We start from the raw sequence: 13,769 nt of genomic DNA, 5'->3' as shown, positions 1-13,769 counted from the left end.
TCGTCTGCACCACAAAACAATAGAGATAATATACTGGATAGATGGTTAGAAGATGACAATAAACATCAGTAGCATTTTAGCGTCAAATCAAAATAAAGTCATTTGACATGGTCTTGAAAAACATTTAACCAAATACAGAGTTTTGGACTTATTATCTTCAGATTTTAAACATAGAATGTTTAGACATATGGCTTTAGCTGTAGTGCATTTCTAGATTGCTCCAGTGCCAACTTCAATTTTATTTTCATGAGGATGTTTCATAAAAATTAATTTCTAATAATTTTAAAAAACTTTGAAGCTATTTATAACAATTTTTGTCATTATGACAATAATTAATTCTACATTTACAATAAACTGCCAGGTGTCAGCTTTCAAATGAGATCATACTTGTGCTTTTAATGCAAAGGGTTCATGAACTGTATCTGTTTCAGTTTGGGTATGTCATTTCTGGGGATTTTTCAAAAGTGGGGTTGCAGCTTAACAGGTTAACTCTTTTTGTTCTATAGTTGTAAAGCACTGTAATTGTTCTTGCGGGGTGATAATAGAGGCTGAATTATAAGGCGCAATTGAAGATTGAACGTTTACAATTGTGGTTCTGATGCTTTCTATTTTCTCAGTGAAGAACTTCATGAAATCATTACTACTGAACTGTAACGGGATATTTTGTTCGGGTGACGTCTGTTTATTTGTTAGTCTAGCCACGGTGTTAAATAAAAACCTTGGATTATTTTGGTTATTTTCTATCAGTTTGCGGAGGTGCTCAGCCCTGGCCGCTTTTAGGGCCTTTTTATAACGTGACATACTGTCTTTCCACGCGATTCTAAAGACCTCTAAATTAGTTTGTTTCCATTTACGCTCTAAAATACGGGTTTCTCTCTTTAGAACATGCGTAGTATTGTTGTACCACGGTGCTTTAATTTTTTCTCTGACCTTTTTTAATTTAATAGGTGCAACAACATCCAATGTTCTAGAGAGAATGGTGCTCATAGTGCTAGTTAGTTCTAGTTCATCTGTTTGTTTGGGTTCAGGCAGCAGCTGAGACAGATCAGATAAGCAATTTGAGAAATTATCTATGGTGGATGGAAGGATTGTTCCGACTGGTTGATAACGCGGCGCCGCATGACATATTACAGCAGTACGTAATATGAACACAATGATGTAGACGACAATTAAAAGAACAATGGACAAAAGTAAATATGTATTTATTATTTCTGTGTTTAACTGACGCGTGTCGTTTGTTCAGACTCAGAGACTATAGTGCTCATAAATGTAATGAAAATATTATTAAATCTATTAAACATTCTTCCGCAATTCTCCCTCGTTCTTGAGAGTGTGTTATATAGGGTTATATTTTTAATAGCAAGGTGCCTTCAGATCCATTTATTTCCCCCCTCTGCAGTCATATTTTAATATTCAATATTCATGTGTCTGTATAATGAGTGTGTTGCAGCAGTGGTGGCTGGTGCTAAAAAAAATTGGGGGGGAACAACAAACTTAATTATTAATCCAGGACTGAATGTAGGCTAATTGTTAAATAACAATTTAACAGTGATAATAATGTAGATATCATTAGCCTAAAGCTAAAACTTCAGCCGGTAGGGTTGGGAAATAGCCAATTGCCAAATAAATCTGAATTTTTGGGCTAAATGGCAATGTATGGTATAATCTGAGTATTTAATTATTCTTTTTCTATTTGAATAATAAAAAAAAAAACTATTATTATTTTTTTATATATATTTAATATTCTGATCAATATTGTCCTGCAAACAATGTTCATATTGAAGGTTATAAAAACAAACATAGTGTAACCTTGCTGTCTATCTGCAGTCTATCCAAAAAAGGGGTCAAATCACATTACATTCTAACATTGCAACATTACAATCTAAAAACAAAATAATGCTTTTTAAAGAAGTCGTTAAATTGACTAGACTTAAAATAAAAAGACAAACAAAAAAACAAAGCTAATATCATAAAAATACACATGTAGGTTTGAAATTCTCTAGCACATTTATGTTCACCAACAACAACAAATATTCAACAACAAATATTGTAGCTAAATATATTTATAATTTAGTGCTAATGTATATTTTAGTCAGAATAATTGCGCTCCGTCTGTTCGGCGCGCATGCACGCGGCGGTGCTCGTTCACGGAAGTTTAGCTCATGACAGCAAGCTGGAAATATTGACTTTCTAACATTTACAGATAGAGAATATGTCCGTGAAATGTAAGTTATGCACTGAGGAAATGATTGGATGTCACTTCAGCTTATGGCTAAATATAATTAGTGGTATATTTGTTTCCACCAATTGCTGCACAAGTGAAGTTTACGTATGATGACGAAAGCACGTTAGTGCGAGCCCTCCCGGAACCCATAGAGAATGCATTGCAGTGCCTGCAGTTCGAAAAAAAAAATCTTTGAATGTAAGTCAATGGGAACACTCTGGGTGATTTTCGGCCATAGTGAAATCGGCCAAAAAGAGGCGGTACTCCACAGAACGTGACTTGGCGCTGATTGGACAATATCCAGAGGCAGAACAACAGTGAGTGACTGCTAGCGTAACTCTGTGGTTGAATCAGATTGTGGTTGAAAAAGTCCCTTTCACACTTTGGTGGTGCGTCGCCCGATCGCCCTAATGAAGAAACCGCCGCTGTGTTGCAGGTCTGTGTTTTATTGGTTATTGTCTCCCCTTTACCCGTCCTCTACACTCCCACTTTTCCACAGCTTTACACACATATTTCCTCAGACTTTTCCAGGTCTGAGATGTGAACGACCAGCTAAAACAGGGGGTTTCATGACACTTTAAGGTTCTTTCGTGTCAATGTCACCTTTGGTTTGCTCACTGGGACAAATGTGGCTCATTGTGTTCAGGTGTTTCTTGTGTGCTTAATAGTGTCTGTGTGTATATTTAGCCCTCATGCAGGGCCGTACACACCATTGAGGTCCAGACCTTGGTAATTTTTCGACGTGTAGAGACCTTATGCGCCAGAGAAACAAGCGCGCAGCATCTTGAGAATATTGTCTTTGAACTTCTGTTGCGGTCACTCTGTATATTTCTATGGCATCGCTGTCGAGGAGTAATTAGCTGGTGAAGTGGATTTACTTATTGTAGAGTTAACCCCCTGAGGTCGGCGCGATAGGCTCGTTTTTTTCCTTATCAGTGAAAAAAAAAAAACATTTTTTAAATATCAATTTTTATCTTATATGCTTGTGTTATACATCAATCGATCCTGTTGAGTGTGTATTCTTTTTGTGTACACTCACAATAAAAACAAAGTGTTGTGCTTTTCGCCAAATAAAGAAAAATAAACACGAAGCGAGTTCTGCCTCCTCTCTGTCAGTGAAGTCCATTCTGAAACGCGTCCGAAAATGAAAAGCTTGAATTCTCTTCTTTTAAATGAAGTAATAAAAAAATAAAAATTTCTCTGTTTATGTAATCTGTATGAAAAGAGAGAGATGTCAGTCGTTCTCATCTCATCTCAATCTGCCCCGCCCACGGAGAGCGCGCGCTATTCAAACGCAAATGACTGAGGCCATCCGTGCAAACTGTGAACGCCCCCATATCAGCTCGAGAAAACACATCAAGTTTATTAAGATCATTGTACTTGTTTACACTGTCTCGCAGCGCTGTGAGGAATAATAATAATGGAAAATGTACCTCAGAAGTGCTGGTATTTCGAGGAGCAACGGATGGAATACTGTAGTAAGTTTTTTTTCATTCTCAAGTGAATCGCGTTTCTGTGTGAATGAATGAATGATCTGCCTTTAGCAAACTATTTTGCTATACTGAGTAAAAATCGACAAATATGTTGAAATAAAATGTATTTGTATAAGCAACGTATTAAACTGCAAATTAACATTTATATTCCTTATAATAAAAACGAAAGACCTATGTTACAGACATATGAAAGACAACATTTCGTTGACTAGTTTTGGATAGATTATACATTTTTACTGTAAAATATCTGCCACCTCAAATAAGCTTTTGTTTGCCAATTTTTGAAGGTTTGCAATTTAAAAGGTAAATATAAGCCTTTTCTTTAAATAATTTTTATTGTGTTTTATTATTGACAAATTTGGGGAGAGGATACATATTCCAAAACTGAAAATACAGTATGAGAATTAACTGCACAATTACTAGACATGTTTTCCTTGGATATTATACAATTTGCAAGCACAATTTGTGGAAAAATAAAATTAAATTGAGATGCTTCCAACTGTGAACCAATTTGGTAGAATATATATATATATATATATATATATATATATATATATATATATATATTGCTCTTGCATTCTTTCTTGTGGCTATAGGTGACACACCTGAATGAATGGCTCATTAAGTATGCGGACCCCATTGTCTCCTCAGGTGTGAACCACTAAATCTGTTTTCTGCATGACAAATAATTTATGCTACTGCCCACTGACATGCTTTTAAAGCTATTGATATCCCATTTTTTTGTCCTTCAAACACTTTAAATTGCACACGTGTAGATCAGGAAAATCTAAATTTCCTCTGAACCCCCCTAGCAACATCAATTTTGGGACCTCAGTTTTTCTAAAATCCTGCGTACGGCCCTGCCTTCATGTTACCATTGTCTTCTGTCTGGCTTTGTTCCCTGTAACTGCTGTTGGTGACCTTCATGTTTCTCAGTCAAATCTTTGTTTTTTTAGTTTTGTTCACGTTTATTTGAATAAAGCTGCACTTGTGTTTAGTAGTGATGGGAGAAACAAAGCTTTTCAAAGCTTCAAATCAATTAAACCAATTTCTTCGCAAAATGTCTAAGAGTGTAGTTTCGAAACGACACACGCTGGCCAAAAACTCAGGCCAAAAACTGCATAAAAACACCTTCTACAAACCCATTACAAATGTTTTATTGAAAGTAAAATCTATCAAATGCAATTAACTAATCATCTAATATGATTAAATATCAAGTGTTTGTATAAAATGTGCTCTTTTATAAATTTTCAGTGCATGTTTTGTTTATTTTATGGATGGCTCAGCTAAACAGGCCAATATACTATAAACTACTATTATTCTTTTCAATTATACTAATGTCTAATTAAACCATCTACAAATGTATAAAACTGATCAGAGATCAGGTTAAACCCACAGACACTTGTTCAATCTCAGTAAATCTGCATGATTCATGGGTTCACAGAGATCATCGCCCCCCCAGTGGTGAACCATTGACATTTCCAAACAATTTGATACAGTTATGACGTAACAAAGCCTCGTTTACTGAAATCATGTGACTTTGGCAGTTTGATACGCGTTCCGAACCACTGATTCGAAACAAAAGATTCGTAAAGGTTTCATAGCTTCATGAAGCATGTTTCGAAAGCGCCCATCACTAGCGTTCAATGGATCTTATTACAGGCAGATACTGATCACAGACTTTTAAAACGCACTTGTTCAGTTTTTACAAGTTACAGTATATGCTGCACCAAAATGAGACATTTTACATTTTGGGAAATACAAACATTGAATTGAAAGCAGTTATGAACATTTCTGATTCTGATGTCACAAAAAACATTGTTCTGCCTCTACAGTAACTGAAATAATTATTGACCAATTATGTCCAACTGTCTGTCTTAACCAAATATGTAAAGCTTGATACCACGTTTTAATTGTGTTTTTATTTGCTGTTTAATTTTATTTCTTTAAATTGTTGTGGCTCTGTGTGACTGCTCTGACTCAAACAAGTGAGGAAATATTATCATCAGCTAACATTACAACTAAAAGTAAAACAATATTATGAATAAATGAGCAATACTCACGTCAGTGTGTTGAGTTGACAGTGTTTATCCTGCAGTAAAGCAGCGATCTGATTCACTCCTGTGTCTCCTAGTTCATGTCCACTCAGATTCAGCTCTTTCTGGAGTAACGGGTTTTTACCCACAACTCTATTCACATACTGACAGGCTTCCTCTGCAGCAGGACTCAAAAACCTGCAGAAGAGTCAATTCAGTTCTCAACTAAATGTCCATTGCATTACAAAAATGATTGATACGATAACATTTTTCTTTTAACATTTAAATACACAAATACATGTAAATTTAAAAGAAACTAGAGCGACACTCAGTCCTAAAGCAAACTCATAAGAACAGAAACGTCTAACAGAGCAGAAGGGCAAAGGCTCACTAGATCATGGTTTTCAGTATGAATACAGAGTGTGAAATTAAGATCTTTCTGGCTTTTAAGCAGGAGAAGTGAGAAACGTCAGCACAGAGAAAACTGGCTTGTGAAACTGCATGTTTGTGAACATCTGGAGACTCATAGACCTGCTGTAGAGAGATGCAGTGAATCTGGGCTTGATGGAAAACTATTGTGTTCAGAAAACTATTTCACTAAAAGGTTATCTAGAATTTTTATGAGAAGTATGCACAAAAATAAAACTGTTTATTTTATCAAGGTATACTCTAGAATAGCAGCCCATATACTGACCCATAATGTCTATTTGACCTTTAGCTCGTATCACAACTAAACTGTGTTGACGTTTATCATCATCATGACAGAACCTGCAGCATCTGATCTGATCTTGATAGCTAAAATAATATATTTGTTATGAATATTTAGCCTCCATATAACTAATTTAGTTAATTATTTGGTCCCGTCTCACCTCAGTGTCTTCAGTTGACAGTCTGGATCCTGCAGTAAATCATTGAGCTTCTTCACTCCTGATTGTCCAGGATCATTTCCTGTGAGATCCAGCTCTATCAGGTGTGAAGGGTTTGATCTCAGAGCTGAAGCCAGAGCTTTATAACCTTCTTCTGTCACACTGCAGTTAGAGAGTCTAGAACAGGAATGAAAGCATTCATCTGATTAATCAGTTAAACCCCGAACAATATTAATTCTTAAACTTGAATTTTATTTTGTTCTTTGTACAAATGCATTGAAAGTTAGTTGCAAAAACTGACAACTGAATATGGAGGCAAAAGGCAAAAGACAAAAGGCACAGAAATCTTTAATAAGTTAGATATCAACATCACTTTCGAGATTACAATTATTTAAAACTGTGTAAGCCCGTTTATCGGTCCAAATGGGGGTTTCCGCCAGAACGGGTGAAGGTCTCTGCGTGTTACTGTCTTTCCGCGTGGCAAAGTAATTTAATTCCATTTAAGCTTTTATCTGACTCCATTTTATCGCAACCTCGAATTTAAGTTAGATTGCCAATAGGTTATTGGCCAATTATATAATAGTTTAGCAATACATTTGATTGTTCTATTTAACACTTTACTTATATTTTATCCGTCCATATTAGGAAGCTATGTCGCTCGGAGGTCCTCACGCCTTGTTTAACGCGGATCTCATGATCACAATCTCGCCAGCTTCGGTCACTAAAAAGAGGTAATTGCTATATACCTGAGATTGGTCACATTCACGCTTACACAATCAAAGATACTGTGGTATAACCCTGTGATTGCATACACTTGATATTAATGTAACGTTTTCTTCAGTAGAAGTATGGCCACTACTACAGATATAGGTCAACAAACTTTACTTGTCTTATAATAGTTTTGGATTGGCCATGCCGTGGTTTCCCAAGTACACTTATCTAAAGTAACATTAAATTAAAACAGAGGTAAGACACACCCAGATTTAGGTTGGTCAAGCAGCATTTTGCAGCCCTAAATGGAAATTCACTTCTTGTCTTTGCAAAACACGTACACTTGAATTAGCACCAAAATATTAGTCGTCACTAATCTGACGCAAAACTTGCGGTAACATACGAATCCATTTAATCTACTTGGGAAAACAATTTCAGAGTCAGTCGGAATAAAATCAAATGTAACAATTTATTATGTCAGGTAAATGTATCATGCCAATTACATAATCAGTTCAAATGTAATACATACAAAACATCTAATGCTCTGGAATAAAGAGAGAAGATGCGAATCTGACATTATAAAATACATGATGTGGAGTGCCTGCATACACTCTGCATCACGGGGCTAATTTGAGCTACAAATTGCCACAAGCCTTCTTCAGCATCTCCTAAACACTCAGACCAAGGCAGAAACCTATTTTCCATTAATTTGCATTAAAGGGGGGGTGAAATGCTATTTCATGCATACTGAGTTTTTTACACTGTTAAAGAGTTGGATTCCCATGCTAAACATGGACAAAGTTAAAAAAATTAAGTTGTACGTTTGATGGAGTATTTCTGTGCCAAAAATACTCCTTCCGGTTTTTCACAAGTTTCGGAAAGTTTTTTTCGAGTATGGGCATGTGTGACGTCAGATGGGGCGGAATTTCCTTATACGGGTCCTAAGGGCACTTCTCCCGGAAAGGCGCGCGTGCACCCGTAGACCAGAGCGAGAGAGCGAAAGCAGTACGCCCATCAAAGCGTTGTGCTCGCTGCAGTCACAGGACTTTGTTTGTTCCCTGCATTTCGACGATGATTGTTTTATAAACAAGGCCCAGTTCGACGCCGGATTTAGCAGTCCCAACGATAAAGGTTCACGGTCGTGCGTTGGAACCGCAGGCGGTGAGTAAAACGGCTTCAAATGTCTGTGTGTTGTTAGCTATCGGCGCGTAAGCTCTGCCCACACGGCACGTCTCCAGCCGCTCTGTTTTTTCCGGAAAGACTCGGTACAGCCTATCTTTCTTTTATAAATATAATAAAACTAAAGACTTTTTGGAGATATGAAGGATGCAATTCTACTCTATAGGTACTCAAGATTAACATAAGATTGACTGAAACTGAGTGTTTCACCCCCCCTTTAATCTCCGTCCCAGACTTACTGGGGACAGAAGTTGAGGGAATGATGTGTAAATTGGGAGGTGATCAACTCAAGTGTGATCGTGTCTCGAATGGGGATGGTAATATAGCAAGAGAGTTCAAATGTTAATTTCCCTTGTTTTCTCAGAGAGTTGCCCTCTCTTGCAGTTCTTCTAGTTTATCCTGTCTTACAACTGTACAGGTCTGAAAGTCTTTGATCTGAATGATCCACAAGTAACCTGAAAATGGTCGGAAAATGAGAAAATTAAAGTTTGGGAATGGCCTAATTAAAGTCCAGGACTTTAACTCCATTGAAATGCTGTGGAAGTATGTGAAACACAGCTCATGCTGGAAAGTCTACAAATGTCACTGAGCTGAAGAAGCTTTGTAAGGAGGAATGGGACAAATGGACCAAAATACCTTCACAGTGGTGTAAAACACTCATAAACTAGAGGAAGTATTTAGTCAAGACTAGCTGCAAAGCTGAAAGCTGAAAGCTTCCTCAAAAGCACTAAAATACATTAATCCTGTCACATCATCGATTGCTCCTGTCTGCCTCGTTGCTTCTGCTGCTGTTGCATTGGTTTGCATCTGTAAGTTTCGTATATCTTTGTTTTGAATCATTATTTACTATCATTCCTTGTTGTTTATACTGCTAAATATAACTTACTCAACATCACACATTATCCTGACATCGCTAGCTTCAATCTAAATCGTTATTGCTAGCACAACATGCTAGTAATTCGCTAGGCTGTTAGCGTGTCATCCGTGCGCTCTTTATTTATTTATTTTTCTCGCTCGTGCCTTTTACGAGTCCATCAAACAACTTAGGTGAGTAGGATCAGTCAACAAACACAGTAAGTCATGTCATCTTCTCCTCTTATTGTTACTTGCACCTCATGCAACATGTTTAGCATATCCTTCTCTGTCAGCACAGGATTTACATGTGATAAATGCAGGGAGATAGTAAAGCTGACGGGGAAGATTTCAGAACTAGAGACATGCATCCAAGCTTTTATCGAGGTTAATTGTAAGAGTGCAAGGGCTTTAGATACTGCTTTGGTTGCGACTAGCTAAGTGAACTCTGTACATTGTTCGGTTCCGGCTGTAGAGCCCGTGCAGGAGGGCAATTGGGTGACGGTGAGACGCTGTAGTCACGGGACAAAACACCGCTCTTCCGTTCCAATTGCAACATCAAACAGATTCTCCCCACTCAGTCAAACACCCACTGAGAATCCTGTTGATTGTGCCCTAGTTATTGGCGATTCTATTACACGGAATGTGAAAATAGAGACACCAGCCACCATAGTCACATGTTTGCCGGGAGCCAGAGCGCCTGACATCCCTTCCTATTCGCAGGGAAGGGAAAAACTTCCAAAATGTAATTGATGTTCAACAAATAAAAAACAGATATAATACAAATGAGCAAATGATAAAGCTTGGGTTGCTGAATATTAGAATAACTCGAAGAGAAAACATCCATTAGTCAAAAGTCTTGTGGGCACATATTTTGTATGAGTTTTGTGGTCTTATTTCAGCAACTTTCATTTTTATTTTTTTAAATAACCACGCATAAACATTATTCTCTCAAAAATACAAACATCTACATACATGTTGCTCGCATATTATGGTAGGCCTGTTTGTGCTATATAGAGTGAATTTACACCTTTGCCATTAACATGTTTATAAATAACTGAAAAAAGCACAAATGTCAGAGCATGTCAGAACATCTCAAGGGCCCCAAAAACAGCTTGGTCCCCAGAGGGTTAATATACATGTAGATAATGAAAAAGATGCATTGGGACTGGCATTTAAAGACATTCTGAACTCTATTGGAGTTAGACAACACGTGTCAGGACCTACTTATCGTCGTAATCATACTCTAGATCTAAAATTATCACACGGAATCAATGTTGATGCCGTTGAAATTCTGCAGCAGAGCGATGACATCTCAAATCATTATCTAGTCTCGTGTAAACTTCATTTAGCCAAGGCTGCAAAGCCGACTCCGTGTTACAAATATGTTAGACCTATCACTTCTGCCACTAAAGATTGCTTTATTAATAATCTTCCTGATCAGTTTCATCATCTCAGCATCCCAGATAGCTTAGAAGAACTCGATATTGCGACAGAAACTTTTAACTCTCTCTTTTCCAGCACTTTAGTTGCTCTGTTGCGCTTAAAGAAGATTAAAGAAAATAGTCCAACACCGTGGTACAACGAGCACACTCGGGCCCTTAAGAGAGCAGCCAGAAAAATGGAGTGCAACTGGAAGAAAACAAAACTAGAGGTATTTCGCATTTCATGGAAAGAGAGCTCGATTGCATGCAGAGAGGCCTTAAAAGCTGCTAGATCTGCTTATTTTTCAACCCTATTAGAATAAAATAAACAAAACCCTAGGTATTTATTTGAAACAGTGGCTAAACTAACGAAAAATAAACCTTCAAGCCCAGAAGTTTCCAAGCAGCACAGCAGTAATGACTTTATGAGCTTCTTCACTTATAAGATTGATAATATCAGGGAGAAACTTATAACTATGCAACCATCTACTACAGTATCGCATCAGGCAGTGCATTGTAGTCTCCATAAGGAAACATTTGCTATAGAAGAGGAAGAATTTGTTAAACTCGTTAAATCATCTAAATCGACATCATGTATGTTAGACCCTATACCGACTAAGCTACTGAAAGAGATGCTTCCAGAGGTCATAGAGCCTCTTCTTAATATCATTAATTCATCTTTGTCATTAGGATACGTACCAAGAACTTTTAAGCTGGCTATGATTAAACCGCTTGTTAAAAAACCGCAACTTGATTGTACAGAATAAGTCAATTACAGGCCGATCTCGAATCTACCTTTTCTGTCAAAGATTCTAGAAAAGGCGGTATCCTCACAACTATGTTCCTTTTTAGAAAGAATTATATCTGCGAGGATTTTCAGGATTTAGACCGTACCATAGTACTGAGACTCCTCCTTGATGCCCCGATTTCGCCTTCTGGCCTGTTCGGCGACTCAGTCAACGTCGTCGTCGACAGGTTTCAGGAGGCGAAGAAACAGTCTGCAGCCTTCAGACAATATCTCCCTCGCCGCTCGAAATCGAAGAAGCCTGCCCCCAGTGGGCAGCCGCAGCCAGCTCCTCCGCCTACAGACAGGCGCAAAAGGAGAGCGTCGCTTCTAGAGCCACCCCTCAAACAGCCTGGGGGCATAGACGACGCTCTCAGCCGAAGCCTCAGCCTAAGCAGGCGAAAAAGGCTTCGACAAAGAGGTCCTAGCCAGCCTAAGTCCTCTGCGGGTGGCCGGCCCCACCCGTGGGGGAGCGATCGAGGTCGCCTCCTCCGTGGAGCCCGCAGGAAATCGATGTCGACTTCCCGCCGCCAAGTGCGCTTCGGCACGCATCGGTATCCAGCGAAGGCGCCCAGCACTGTCCGCCCCACAGGCTTGCGGCCAGGCAGCACTCGCGTCCGCACATCGAGAATCGTTTTCGGTCGAACCCTGCCGGAGATCCGCTTCAGGGGGCCAAGAACGAATCCCGATTAATACCCGAAGCCAGCCTCGAGAGGTTGGTTCCCTTAGTAGAGTATTTCGATGCATGGAAAAATCTCACGAATATTTCTCCTTGGGCTCTGCGCACTATTCAAAAGGGGTACAGACTACAGTTCGGTTCTCGCCCACCAAAGTTCAACGGGGTGGTCTGGACTGTAGTCGACCCAGAGCAGAGTCGGGTATTGGAACAAAAAGTAAACTCCCTGCTGGTAAAGGAGGCTATAGAACGTATTCCTCCTCCAGACAGGGAGTCCGGGTTTTACAGCCGCTACTTCATAGTTCCCAAGAAGGATGGGGGGTTGCGTCCGATAATAGATCTCAGGCACTTGAATCGTTCTCTGAGGAGATTCAGGTTCAAGATGCTCACTATTCCCATCATCGTGAACCAAATTCAATCTGATGATTGGTTTGTCAAGATAGATCTGAAGGACGCATATTTCCATCCTTCCATCTCACAGGAAGTTCCTGAGGTTCGCTTTCGGGGGCGAAACATACCAATATCGGGTTCTTCCATTCGGCCTAGCTCTCTCCCCTCGCACATTTACAAAATGTATGGACGTAGCTCTAGCACCGCTGAGGCTTCAGGGTATCAGGGTCCTCAATTATATCGACGACTGGCTGATCCTGGCCCAGTCACAAGAGCTGGCAGTTCGGCATCGAGATGTCGTCCTTGCCCACATCCAGAGCCTGGGGTTGAGACTCAGCACGAAAAAGAGCGTGTTGGTACCAGCCCAGAGAACCACGTTCCTGGGAGTGGGGTGGGATTCGGTCACGATGCGGGCACAATTGTCTCCTGCACGGATCGAATCCATCCTGGCCACTGTGACCAGGATAAAGCTAGGCCAGGCCATCACTGTAAAATATTTTCAAAGAGTGTTAGGGCTCATGGCAGCAGCATCCAATATCATTCCATTCGGTCTCCTGCACATGAGGCCCCTGCAGTGGTGGTTAAAAACCAAGGGGTTCTCCCCGAGGGGAAGCCCATTTCGCATGATCAGGGTTACGCGCAGATGCCTTCGTTCCCTATCTATGTGGAAGAAAGCTTGGTTTCTGTCCCAAGGTCCCGTGCTGGGAGCGTCATGTCGCCGGAAAGCCGTTTCGACAGACGCCTCCCTCACGGGCTGGGGCACGGTCATGGACGGCCGCTTTACGAGAGGTCTATGGCAGGACCATCATTCCTCCTGGCATATAAACTGCCTGGAAATGTTGGCGGTGTCCCGAGCTCTGAGGAGCTTCTTGCTGGATCTCAAGGGTCATCACGTCCTTGTGAGGACGGACAATATGTCTGTGGTGGCCTATATAAACCATCAAGGGGGTCTGAGGTCTCGCCCTCTATGCAGACTGGCGCATCAGATCCTCCTGTGGTCCCAGGGGAAATTGTTGTCTCTCAGAGCAACATACATCCCAGGGAATCAGAATCAGGGAGCAGACATCCTGTCGAGGCAGGGGCTGAGGACCGGGGAATGAAGACTCCATCCCGAGGTGGTGGAGTCAATATGTC

At 39.9% G+C, this 13,769-nt stretch overlaps 1 protein-coding gene across 1 annotated transcript in view; it reads right to left on the bottom strand.

Annotated features, from left to right (window-relative positions):
* Nucleotides 1-13,769, bottom strand: part of LOC311291359 (uncharacterized protein) — a 796,365-nt gene that overhangs the window by 39,470 nt on the left and 743,126 nt on the right. The window contains exons 15-16 of the mRNA XM_084410352.1: nucleotides 6,623-6,796; nucleotides 5,781-5,951 (exon numbers count right to left, since the gene is read on the bottom strand). Coding sequence (XP_084266478.1) covers nucleotides 5,781-5,951; nucleotides 6,623-6,796 — 345 coding nt within the window. The remainder of the gene's footprint in view (nucleotides 1-5,780; nucleotides 5,952-6,622; nucleotides 6,797-13,769) is intronic.

The sequence above is a fragment of the Rutilus rutilus genome (assembly GCF_951802725.1).
Source record: "Rutilus rutilus genome assembly, chromosome: 6".
Lineage (NCBI taxonomy): Eukaryota > Metazoa > Chordata > Actinopteri > Cypriniformes > Leuciscidae > Rutilus > Rutilus rutilus.
Note: the sequence above shows the minus strand (reverse complement) of the source record. Positions and strands in the feature narration are given on the sequence as shown.